We start from the raw sequence: 12,477 nt of genomic DNA, 5'->3' as shown, positions 1-12,477 counted from the left end.
GCATAGTTACCTGTGATTGTAGTAAAATGCCGGACTCAAATGCGACACGCAGAGCGGCGTATGCTTTTTATCCCGGCGGTTTGATGAAAAAACGCTTGGAAGTTCAATCTGTGTTAGCGGCTACATCCTGGCATAACCAGTGGTTTTCAATATACTTTGCCGGTCGATATTTTGTATATGAGGTAGGAGTAAAAAATCCTGATCTCAGAATGTAACTGATGCAGTTTCATGACCGCTGTCGACAATGGCTTCCTCACGACTGATGTTGTCCTCACAACTGATGTTGCTCACGTGTGGTTAGAAATCGGACCCGAAAAAACGTCAGTCCTGGACCAGCAATTGGTGAAATTATTGTATACATTAGCAGTAAACATTTGAAACTTTCAAAGGAGGTCTATTTACATAATGGAAATCACCATTCAAATACAAACTCATTTGTTAATCGCGAAGAGAAAGCGTGTCGTAACTGAATCACCATGCATACACTTAGCAATGCTGTTACAAATTTTAGGTATTTTAGTACGACTGTGAGCTTTAGAGTTTCTATTATTTTTCCAGCCTGTCCCCGCGGGCAGATGAAGGTTTCAGCACCTGATGGCACCATTTATTGTGTACCAACTGGTGAGTGGGATTTAAAAATATGTTAAATCATTCTTATTTCTTGCTGGTTGGTGGCCAGGTGGCAACGATGCTTCCACCAGGGTCAATTTTTTAATGTTAGAAGGTTAAAAGCTTCCAGAATCACCCTTATGATTTCGGGACAATTATAATGATACTTGAGTGATAAAATCATCACAAATTTCGAGGAGTTTAAACTACTTTTTTATGTTTTCACTTTAGGATGCGGTCCCAATGAAAAGATGATTGACGGAAATTGCATGGGTAGGTACCGCTTTCCATTTACACATATTGAGTTATTCAGAGTCAACTTTCTGACATCTATTATTTATTATACTGAACTTCCAGCGGTATTGCCCCCGTTTTAGCGTTGTCTGGAAACTGAAGCTCATTTTTCCAATCGATCGAAAAGTTCGTCACTGAAAGGTCAAAAGTCAAGGTCAAAAAGGTCAAATCGCAAGGTCATATGGTCCAACCTCCATGCATGGGCCAATTACCGTCAAACTAATAAACCGATCTTCACCAAGCTTGGTATTGGCCCATGGGTACTATTGAATAGTCAAAGTGGAGAAAACAGTTTGAAATACCTACCTACCTACCCTCAAACTGAGCACACGCATTATCAACGGTGTATTCCTGTATTCCTGTTTCGCCTATTCCTGTTCCGCCTATTCCTGTTTCGCCTATTCCTGTTTCGCCTAATTCCTGTTTCGCCTAATTCCTGTTTCGCCTATTCCTGTTTCGCCTAATTCCTGTTTCGCCTATTCCTGTTTCGCCTAATTCCTGTTTAGCCTATTCCTGTTTCGCCTATTCAAATGTATTGCTAACCTCCCCACAGACGTAGGAATATGAACCGTCCCTTACTGACCGACCAAACCCGAGGAGAGCCACATATGTACGCATTGACGAACGCATGTTACGCCTCAAAGAACAATACGTCAATGGAGAGAGGGACATAATGAGTTACGTTGATGCCATCAGTTACCTTGTCTGACATAATATCATGATATGTATTTTCCACCTTGTTTGACTTTATATGTGCTGTACCTACATGTATATTATGACATGGGTTTTACAGCTGATTTCGATCAAATAATTATGAGAATGTACAATATTATGTATTTTTATCAAAAACTCATGAATTCAGTTTTCATAAAATAAACGACTGCTTTACTCTACTTAATCTATTAATTTTTACTGTGTGTCAGTATGGTCCTATGGTCCTATGGTCAAATAAGTCCCGGACTGTCCCCGCTTTCAAGGTGACTCTTTCAAAACGGTCATGGCATGGTTTGTTAACAAAGTTGATGGCATTTGATTAGTCAAATTGTCATCACATCGTTAACATCATCCAATTGTCCCCTCACATTTTCGCCATAAAATGGACATGCATCCCTAAGGTTCCCCGTGGGAGAGTCGATTAATTGTAGGGGTACTGGAAAGTAGGCGAAACAGGAATAGGCGAATCAGGAAATAGGCCAAACAGGAAATAGGCCAAACAGGAAATAGGCGAAAAAGGAATAGGTGGAACAGGAATAGGCGGAACAGGAATAGGCGAATCAGGAATAGGCGAAACAGGAATTTTGTAGGCGAAACAGGAATAGGCGAAACAGGAATAGGCGAAACAGGCATAAACCTTATCAACATCTTTCCTCTCATAGCAGGACTTTGTATCGTTCCTAAAATACACTCGATGACAAGCTGTGCATGAGGGTGTTTTAGAAACAATCCAAAAGCTAATATTAACGCTAGAGAGTACCTATCATTCAAATAAATGCGGTTTTACCTTTTTCAGCTGTTGGAAAGATGGACATTGAAGAGCAAAAGGTAGCAAACAATAAAAAGGCCTCACTGGAAAGTAAGTACAGTAAAGATGCCGTCCAACTACTTAGTCTGCTTTGTCATATTTATAATTGTAAAGTATACCCCCGGGATATAGAAAATATCGGCCCTTTAATTTCTTCGAGTTTGATCTTATTTCTGCATGCTGCGATATCGGACTATTGGACAGCAATCTTTGTAATTGGATAATAACTGAATTAGTTATTACATGTATATTGTTAACGTGGTGTATCGAATGATTTAGTATCATTCAGCGGAAATACTTTTGTCGGGGATGCGCGATTTCGTGCCTAAAGACTGTCTATTGTGAAGCAGTCGATTTAAACGTTTTGTTTGTTCCGTTGTTAACTATCATTTTAATGGGGTTAGGGAAGATATTTGCTGTCCAAATTGTCCGATCATGGCAAATTGCTAATTCATAGCATGCGAATAGATTTATAATTTTGTAATTGCATGCAGTTAGGATTTGTATTTAATACTGATGCCTTTGCGTGAATAAACAGTTAGATTGGAGAAAGCTTTAGAAATGTTTCGGTTTTGACTACGTCCTTGTCATTAAATCGTGGTAACCCCACGTAGCCTGGAAGAAGGCAGTGGTAATCTTTGCGGAAAAGGAACGAGAACTTTTCATAATATCGGGGTCTATCCTATCTACAATGATGAACTTCACATGCCCGCGGTACAATAACATTTACGAACAGTTGATATCCCGTAGGTGACACTCCCTTCACTGTTACGATGGTGTTAGAAGATCCTTCTCGTTGTTTTTGCTGTTTCATCATAAACGTCCTTTTTCAGCAATCGGCGCCAAAACTGTGACCAAGAGCACCATCAAAACAAAAGGCAAGAGTATCACAAGTAAGTCAACCATTTAGAAGAATTGTTTGTCTGTTAGGGTAGTGATTGATGTTACCTGTTCAGATATTTTATCTTACGTTTATGTCCAAATCACTAGAATGACTAAAACCTGGGCGGAAAAAAAGTGAGGAGAGAATATTTTTAAATATTCATGAAAATCGTGTGTAATTTGCTAGATTTACATAGTTCGGGTTATTTGAAATCGTCTCTGAATAATCAATTGTTTCTCTCCAGTCATGACGAAGGCCAAGATGAAAATCGTCTGCCGGAAACTGAGACTCGAGAAGATCGGTAAGCTATTGAACACACTCTTAGGTTTTTTAGCTTTAAAAAAATTAGACCAACACAAATAAATAGAGGTTTATCAACGATAAAAAAATCTCAATCTCAAAAATCATAAAGGTTTTGCATTTTACCAAAAACCTCTATGGGATGCATACTTGTCTAGTCAAAAACCCTTTGATTGTTTTTTCAGAGGGTCAAAAATCTTTATTTCTTTAAAGTGCAGCCTACATTACTCTAATACACTGCTGGTATCACCTAATTCACATCACAGGAATTGATTACGTACACTTTTGGCTTGACTGATTCTTTATGAGTATGTTAGCTTTTGCACAACTCAGCACGATGAAACTTCGCATACCTGTCTATGATTCTTTATGAGTATGTTAGCTTTTGCACAACTCAGCACGATGAAACTTCGCATACCTGTCTATAACTTACTATGTTGCACAAAACATGACGTGAATTCGAGAATATATACAAACGATGCACCTCTAAGCAAGTACAACTTAACTAAAATATGTCTGTGTCATTTCAGGCCGATCCATTAATGGCATCCAGAAAAGTATGAGGATCTTAAAGAAGGCAGTCACCAATGGTAAGCAAGGGCGAAATCAACATCAAGGGCGACAGGCAACCTCGGCCTGAGAATGGCAATAGCCTGGTCTACATCACTGATTCTCCTGAACCTGCCGCCTGGCTCTACAAGCCTGTTGCTTAATACACACGTTGTGAAATTCATGGTTGTCTCTGAAATTGATGGGGAGAATTACGTGGGGTTTTCTGTATTGTGTAAATTGTATGGTGCACTATTGATGTTTTCGTACAGCAGGCAATGACAATACCTGTTATATTGCCCTCTGATTTCTAAACTGTCCCATTCCAATTTCCTCCAACAATTATCAAATTTACCGAATATTGATCACGTGTAAATACACTCTTGTGATTGGTTCAATTCTGAAAGACAATAGCAATGAAGCATAAGAAAGGGCTTTTAATTGGCCAGAATTCTTTTGAAAGTTGCTAGAGAGAAGTTGTGAATGGAAAAGAGTTCGGTTAGAATTATCACATTTTGCAAATAATTTGTAAAAAAAATTATTACTACACAATCATCCAATAGTGTCATATTGTCACGCCAGCGATACCGACCACGATGTTTTCAGCAATTGCTTTAACAAAATAGCAAACAAGTGGAAATAGTCAGACTGAGTTGTCATAGATTAATTTTGTTGTTTTTTTCTCATTTCCAACAGCGGGACTCAGTGCTAGTGCAGGCGCTCTAAAGAAATCCATCCGTAAGTGATTCAGTGTACATGGTGTATCAAGAAGTGGTTTTACAAATTGGGGTTTAAAAGTTCATTTCACAATGGTGGGTTTGTTTGCTTTGAGAGGAAATAGACGTGAGGAATATTGGCTTAATGGTTTCTATAGACATTATCTGATAGACTAGGATGTTACTGTTCTTATACATGACATCATCTGTAAGGATTGTCCTCAGCAAATGATGTGGGCATTTTATTACTACTATTCTCTGCGCTGTGAAATCATCTTTTAGAATGTACCAACAACTTTAGGGTCATCAACGTTCAAATTCATTCACCTTGAAAATTGAGATCAGTTCCTGCTGCCAAGGCTGCGATAAAAAAAAATGTCGCGAAATCCCAACAAGACAAGTAAATTATTGACCTGTTGTTGACGGGAATACAAGAAAGAGTGTTTTTCAGCTCCTGAAAACAAAAGTTTTGAAATAGCAAACAGTTCGGAAAATATTATTTGCCACCCGATAACCAGTGGATTAGACGACTCCACTGCATGTATCCATTATCCTCCAGGAAAATAAACTCTTTTTTTAACAAGAAGTATCAGAACAAAATTACACCTAAATTTCACAGGTATATTTCATGCGGGATTTGCATTGAAGTAGATGTGACAATAAAAGATGTTTTCTTTTTGTTTCAAGAATCATCTTACAGCAGCACGAAGGTCAAGGTCGATAAGCTACTCAAGACCAAGAGTAAGTAAAAAATTTTAGAAAATGGAGCGGTTGGAATTACATAACTGGCGCGGCATGAAAAAAGACTAGTGAATGTATTTACTTCAGTTTTGTAAAGAAAGGCCTTGCGTAAATGTTCATGAAGCTTTCAGTAAAAACATTTGAGTTTGAATTTGAATTATTTATCGTTCGCCTCAATTTTTGATATCGCCCATTCATTCGTTTACGCTTATACATGTAAATACGAATTACTTGGAATTACTCCTCATGATTGCACCCAATCTCCATACAGACATAACAATCAGACATGCATGTATTCTCATCACTCCATGTTCTCATCACTGCGCGGAGTAATGAATAACTCTCCGCAATCCTTATGTTGACAATCCCAATAGGTTCGTCAGCTGCGATATCTTTGGGACGAAGAGTTATTGAACCCATTACAATGGCATGGCGCATGCTAAATTGACGAATATGTTGTCATTGTTACAGGAATCATGTCTTTTTACATGCAATTGCATACACTCACCTAAAATTTGACTTGCAGTTAAATAATCTTATCTTGTTTTTTTCGTTTCAGTCAAATATGTCGTAAAGGAAGGTGAGCAGAACTTCATTATGAATTCCTAATATGATTACCTGTCATCTCCGCCATGCAGTCAGGTTTTTACCGTTGAAAATCTCTTGAGCCATTTGTAGCAAAAATCTATTAGCAAATGTGAAACACGGTGGATAAGGGTATCGGTTTGCCAAAGAAAAATACATACTTACCGGGATGGGAAATGACGACACAAAGGAAACAGACAAAGGATTAGTTTTTTTTAGGGGCGTTAAGGCCCGCAGTTATTATTTTCATCCGATTGTACCCCTCCAACACTGTAGTGGGAGGGCCTTGTTTCTATAGTGTTACAAGGTAAACCAATACCTTTACCCACCGTGGAGTCGGACGCTCTTCCACTATACCTTTACCCACTGTGATACATGTAGTCTGTGTCCAGTGGCAAAAAGTTTGAGTTGTAAATGTTTATACAATGTCGAAGGAACACACTTGCGTTTCACGTCCAAAAGAATATAGATATTCAATATTCTTCATTATTCAAGGTCCCTACAGGAAGATCATCTCAACGATTCGCAGGACCAGGAAGCGTGTTGGTAGGTAGTTTAAATTTTTCATGAAACGATTGACGTCGAGCCTGGTTAAAATGGACACCATTTTGTTTTCTGTGATGTCACTCCCGTATTGTTTTTGCTTGCCAATTCTTCGACAAGCTCGAAATATGTGATCAGAATGTGTACGTTTTTCATTTGGGGCAAATGACTTTTTTAAGGTGCCGTTATGCAGAATGCTCCAAAAGCAACATTTCGCCCCGAAATAAGTACATTATTCTATGCACCTTTCTTGAGTGCTTTGAATAATTGGCGAGCAAAAACAATCCAAGGGGGAGAAATGATTGACGATATTTCTCATATAAACCAGCAAAATTTGAACAAATCATGGACGCTGATGGCGATGATGATCGTTTGAAACGCTGCCAGATCCTGACTCGAGCGGCACCGTTCACCAAACCATCACGGCACTTCAACGCAGATTGAAAGAGATGAAAAAGAGTGTACTCACCAGTTTTGAGCAAAGAAAGATTATCATTGTCGTTGGTACAGATTTCTCGGAAGCTTTTATTACAGTTGTCAAAGAAACACTCAACAGATCCTGAATTTACTCCGTACAGATGAATCCCAATTGCAATAAAAGTGCCGTTACTCAGTCACAGTTCGCTTTCTTCCCTATCTGACACTCTATTTTTCATCAATTCTTGTATTCGTCCTTACAGTTTCCTGCATAAGCAGCTTCAAATCGACTATTAGGACGGCGAAGAAAAAGAAGCTGATATCGACCAGCTGTAAGTATATTCTTCAGAAGATCAAATTTAGATTCAACTAAGCAGAGCAAGGACATGGATAAAAGAACAATAAGGGCATATGTCCTATTTGACTGATTCAAAAGACCAGTCCCCCAACAACAAATTCAGTCACATGGAGAGTTGAAATTTTGAGATTTGAGAAGGCATAAAGAGCGGCCATCTTCGAAAAACCAGAGTCAGTCGTATCTTCCCTCGCACACGGTCGATAGTGCTGAGTGTTGGCCCGAAATTCAGGATGAAAAGGACGCAGGCCTATGACAGATCCAAATATTTATAGGCCTCGATCCCCATGGTTGAATAGGGAGGTTGAGATTAGTAACTTATCTCGAATCCTTATACGGATCGAAATGCACTCAAATTTAGTCCTTTTTCTAATACATGTAGTTTTATCCGTAATACGTACAAGGATCCGTGATATAAGTCGCTGTTATTCGTAATGCGCATGATGGTCATGGTTTATTAATTATTTATTGATTTAGGAACATATATTGCACTTTGTGTAAAATTGAGGCACTTTTCAAAAACATAAGTAATGATTCCTTAACGTCATTCAACGATATCTACATGTACTTTTTAATATTAATTGTTTCGCTTTCCGTTTTCCAGCCTTTGTAGCCTGCAACAAGAGACTCGTACGTGCCAGGATTATTCTTGGTAAGAGCCAATTTATCTAGTGCGTTCGTAATAGGGGAGGGGGAGCTGAGGGTTATGGTGTTTGAGAATAAAACTGATTTATCTGTAGATCACGGCCCGCCTACGAAACTTGATTTTTTTTATCATCGCCGTACATGTAAAAAGATGTTACTAAAATTCAAGCGTAATGAAATTATACTTGTACAAAAACAGGTTTCATTGTATTTTACTATGCAGCTTGACATCTTTATTATTGTTACATTATTGTCTCAGGCTATATACACCACTACCTTTTAGAAGTTATGGCACCCTGGGGGTCACAAGCAAAGCACCTTTTGTTCCTTCTCGGCCGGGTGCTCTAAAACGCAAAAGCAATTCTGTGCAACCCTAGTTTTAAAGAGGATAATGTATGGCAAGAACAGAAATTCACCTATAGTAGATTCATTTTCTTTGCATTTGTAGGAAATAGCTTCAAGAAAAAGATGTCCAAAGGCCACTAGGATCTTACCAGAGAAAACGACCAACGGAAACTATAAAAGGACTACGGCTACGGACGCTTGATGCATTACCGCAAGAATCCAAAATTATCTCGTGGAATTTCGACAAGACATTTAGTGCGCGATATCTTTGATGTTGTTAATATTGTCTTCCTGCATACAGTTTTCTATATTACAATAATTCACAGGTAAAATCAAAACAAACAAATTGATGATGAAATAAGCTATATGATGTCACACAATGATAAAGAAAATATGGGGCATTTTGTCGAAAGTTTGAAATTCTCTCGTTCATATGAGCGCACAGATTCTGGGACTCGCGCAAGGGTTTTAGGACCTCATTAAATTGGCTTAATAGCGCTACTAAATTAATTAAAGTTTAAATAAGGCTTGTATTATGTGACAAAGATCAAGTGAAAATCAGCCAGTAAGGGAACAATACATGGAAACAGGTTTATAACTTGTAAAAGCCCCCTATTATCAGAATGTGGAGCCTGTTGCTAGAAAACCTGCTGTAGCATTGCTTCCGCATTATTAGTCTTTATTAATTCTCGACATTTACTCATGTATATAAAAACAGGCCACAAAATACGATGTGGAGTTAGACTTTATACCACATCACTGAAAGAAAGCAGTACATGTATATGTATGTTTGTATCACACCACTTTACTGGAAATTGCCTTTTATTTGCCTTACAATGAAAGGAACCTAGTGGCTGCCTCTCGCGAAATCGATATGCTAGAGAAACCCTATCCAGGTTCCCAGTGTTTTGTATTACTTCATTCGCCGTAAGACAATATTTGTATAAGCACACGGGAAGTAGGGATGTCGACGCCTTCGTTTCAAGAAGGAGAAAACTCATTCTTTGTCACTTTGAGAGATCATTCGTTTGTGTCACGCAAAACAATCACCGATACATATGATTTTAATGGTTCATTCGTCTCACGGCGTTCCTCAAAAATGATTTTAAGAAATCATGTGCGTATTATTAGTCAATCAGGAGCCCTCTATCAAGCTTGTATGACGCAAGAATTAGCATCGGAGGCTTCTGATTCGTCAATATGGACAGGAAGTCTAAGATATCGTGCTTGCGGAATGACATGAATGCAACGAAACTAACCAAACATGTACTTTCGTTTCGACGCTGTCCCGTTCTAATCCGGTTGCTCTGAAACAAAGGCTGTTATACGTATAGATTCGGGTCTATTGCTTCCACAATTCCAAAAACTAATATAGTAATAAAGACTTTATCAATTCTTGGCAATACATATAAGGGCATAATAGCCAGCCCAATGGGAGTAGGTCCATTGTTTTGCAGTGACCTGAAACATTACATTTCCAGTTATACCAGGTATATGCCAGGAGTTGCCTCAAAAGCAAGTCGGTACTGGGTCTGACCATCACATTATAATACAATGCAACTACTGTAACCTAAAACTAAATAGCCATAAGGGTTTCTGGTCGAATTGGCCGATATGTTATGTTTAACAAATCTTAGTTATTCAATTAACTTGAAACTTTGATTCTTGTGTGTGTGCATCGAGCGAAGAAATTTTAATTTTATTCAAAATCTCTATCGACCAATTTTAACTATCTTCGTTATTTTCGAAACTGTCCTCGTAATGCAATGTATGAATGACCAGATGACTGGACAGTCTGGTTAGGATGATGCGAGAACAACGAACAAATAAACTTTAAGCAGCAAATTATTCATGTTTTGACTTTATTTAATGCAGTTTTGAACTTGAGCGTGGATTAAAGCGACAATATAGGCAGCAGTTACCCAGGCAATATATAGTTACATGTAGTCGCAAATAGGGGTCTCTCACATCTCACAGTACCTCGAAATGATCAGTGTTTGTATGAGGAATATATTTAGTGCTGAATCTGACATAACCCAGAGCCCTGTCTCTGTGTATTAGTCACCTGAAGATGGCCAAATTAGCCCCTCTGTTCCTGCCTATATTCCCCCTTTAAGGTGACCAGGAGAATAATGTGCCTATACTCGCAACTATGCGTCATCGCATGAAAGACCCTGCGTAATCAGTGCGGGGATTTGGACAGTGTCAGCAAGGCACTGTCCACTATGGTTACCAAAGCGCTAGCAGACGATAACAATATACTTGATTAGACATAATACTTGGTTGGTATTTGTAGATGATAACTTGAACACATCTGTTCGTAGGTTTTTATTAATGTATATGTCCTGAAAAGGTAGAGAAGTCCGGGTGTTTTGTAGTCCTATGCCAAATTTAGTGTAAAAATTGCGCTTATTTTTACCATATCTGCCATTGTGACGATTATTGCACGGGCTGTGTTGTGTAGCATGTACACAGAAAAGCAAAATGCTACCACACCTATTCCGCTGAAAGGCCGTAACCTATCCCATATTGCAGAAAAGCGACAAGCTACCACACCTATTACGCTGAAAGGCTGCAACCTATATATCCCATACAGAAAAGCGACAACCAAACACGCCTATACCGCAAAAAGGCCGCAAACTATCCCATACTCAAGAAAAGCTGCAACCTACATATTCCCGCAGAAAGGCCTTTTTCAATACGCACAGTCGGTAATGTTTGTGCATTTGGTATATCATGTAGATACTGAACATAGTAAAGATATCATTTGGCCCCTTAACATTAGATTTCAGAAGTAATTTCGACTTAAAATGTAAATGACACCCGTCTGCCCTTTGTAAAGTCAAAGATTACGTGCTGAAATGCGCGCTGATCTTTCGTTCTAAAGCCGATTATTCCCATTTTATTCATTGAAAGGGCACAAGTTCCCTTTGAAGATGAGTCTGCTATGAAATCATACATCTGTTAGGTAACCATGTACACTGAGCTCTTTAATAGTTTCACGTGCCTGTGGGTAACCAACAGAATTTCTTCCAGGTGAACCGATATCTTTGCCACCGTGACCCTTTCTAAGATTTCCAATACCGTTGCAACATCTATCGCTGTTTCCCATTTGGCAGTGTTTCCCCTTCGGCTCCCCTATTCACGGACAAGGCGACCTCTAACCGAACTACACACATTCGATACCTCTCTGGTCTGTTGTGTGGAGAACACTCGCACACAGATACTATGACATGTATACCGGTATAAAATAACTTAAAAGTAATTTGTTTTAAATAGATTTTTTTATTTTCAATGCTCAAACTCAGCAGAATGATATCACAAAATATATGAAATGTACAATATCACAGAATAAAGGTCACTTAGGCTGCTTTGTAATACATTTTTCAGAACGACACATGTGTATCACCTCTTTGCTTCATGTTTTGAGATCGCTAAATCACTCACCCATTGTGGGTCTCGATAGTGGTGACGCAAACGCATGAGAGTCAGGATGCTTTTCTCATGACTCTCGAAGAATGCTGACACTAAACAGTAATCTACACGAGGGCCATCTCGTGAGTCTTTCACACCCCAGAATCACAACACCCTGGGTGAAGTTCCTGGACAGAGTACATGTAAGGGGCGTGTTTAATGCTCACTTATCCGGTTCTCACGCAAAGAGCGTGTGAGAGCCAGAGAAGCGAACATTAACCCATGATTTCCTCAGAGGCCACCATGCCTATAAATGGTGTATGACCAACTCGGCCTATTACCAACTCGGCCTACCAACTCGGCCTGGGTTATAAATCATTGGTTTATTGGCATAAGTTTTTCTTATATTTTTTTGTTTTTGTTGGTATATATAGGCCTAATATGTAAAGAGCAATCTATAGTGAACTCACACAACTGTTTGACATGGGGGAGCCCCCCAAACCCCCGTCCTTCTGACATATGTAGCCAGTACATTGGGGGATGAGTCCCCCAAACCCCC

The 12,477-nt window shown here is 39.0% G+C and overlaps 1 protein-coding gene across 1 annotated transcript in view; it reads left to right on the top strand.

The window, feature by feature from the left end:
- The window catches only part of LOC135482686 (uncharacterized), a 36,538-nt gene extending 26,186 nt beyond the window's left edge, over nucleotides 1-10,352 (top strand). The window contains exons 31-43 of the mRNA XM_064762943.1: nucleotides 559-621; nucleotides 841-882; nucleotides 2,414-2,476; nucleotides 3,259-3,318; nucleotides 3,553-3,609; nucleotides 4,139-4,198; nucleotides 4,854-4,895; nucleotides 5,561-5,614; nucleotides 6,174-6,194; nucleotides 6,695-6,745; nucleotides 7,423-7,491; nucleotides 8,119-8,166; nucleotides 8,608-10,352. Coding sequence (XP_064619013.1) covers nucleotides 559-621; nucleotides 841-882; nucleotides 2,414-2,476; nucleotides 3,259-3,318; nucleotides 3,553-3,609; nucleotides 4,139-4,198; nucleotides 4,854-4,895; nucleotides 5,561-5,614; nucleotides 6,174-6,194; nucleotides 6,695-6,745; nucleotides 7,423-7,491; nucleotides 8,119-8,166; nucleotides 8,608-8,645 — 668 coding nt within the window. The 3' untranslated portion in view covers nucleotides 8,646-10,352. The remainder of the gene's footprint in view (nucleotides 1-558; nucleotides 622-840; nucleotides 883-2,413; nucleotides 2,477-3,258; nucleotides 3,319-3,552; nucleotides 3,610-4,138; nucleotides 4,199-4,853; nucleotides 4,896-5,560; nucleotides 5,615-6,173; nucleotides 6,195-6,694; nucleotides 6,746-7,422; nucleotides 7,492-8,118; nucleotides 8,167-8,607) is intronic.
- The last annotated feature ends 2,125 nt before the right edge of the window (nucleotides 10,353-12,477 follow it).

The sequence above is a fragment of the Lineus longissimus genome, chromosome 2, assembly GCF_910592395.1.
Source record: "Lineus longissimus chromosome 2, tnLinLong1.2, whole genome shotgun sequence".
NCBI classification, from domain to species: domain Eukaryota; kingdom Metazoa; phylum Nemertea; class Pilidiophora; order Heteronemertea; family Lineidae; genus Lineus; species Lineus longissimus.
Note: the sequence above shows the minus strand (reverse complement) of the source record. Positions and strands in the feature narration are given on the sequence as shown.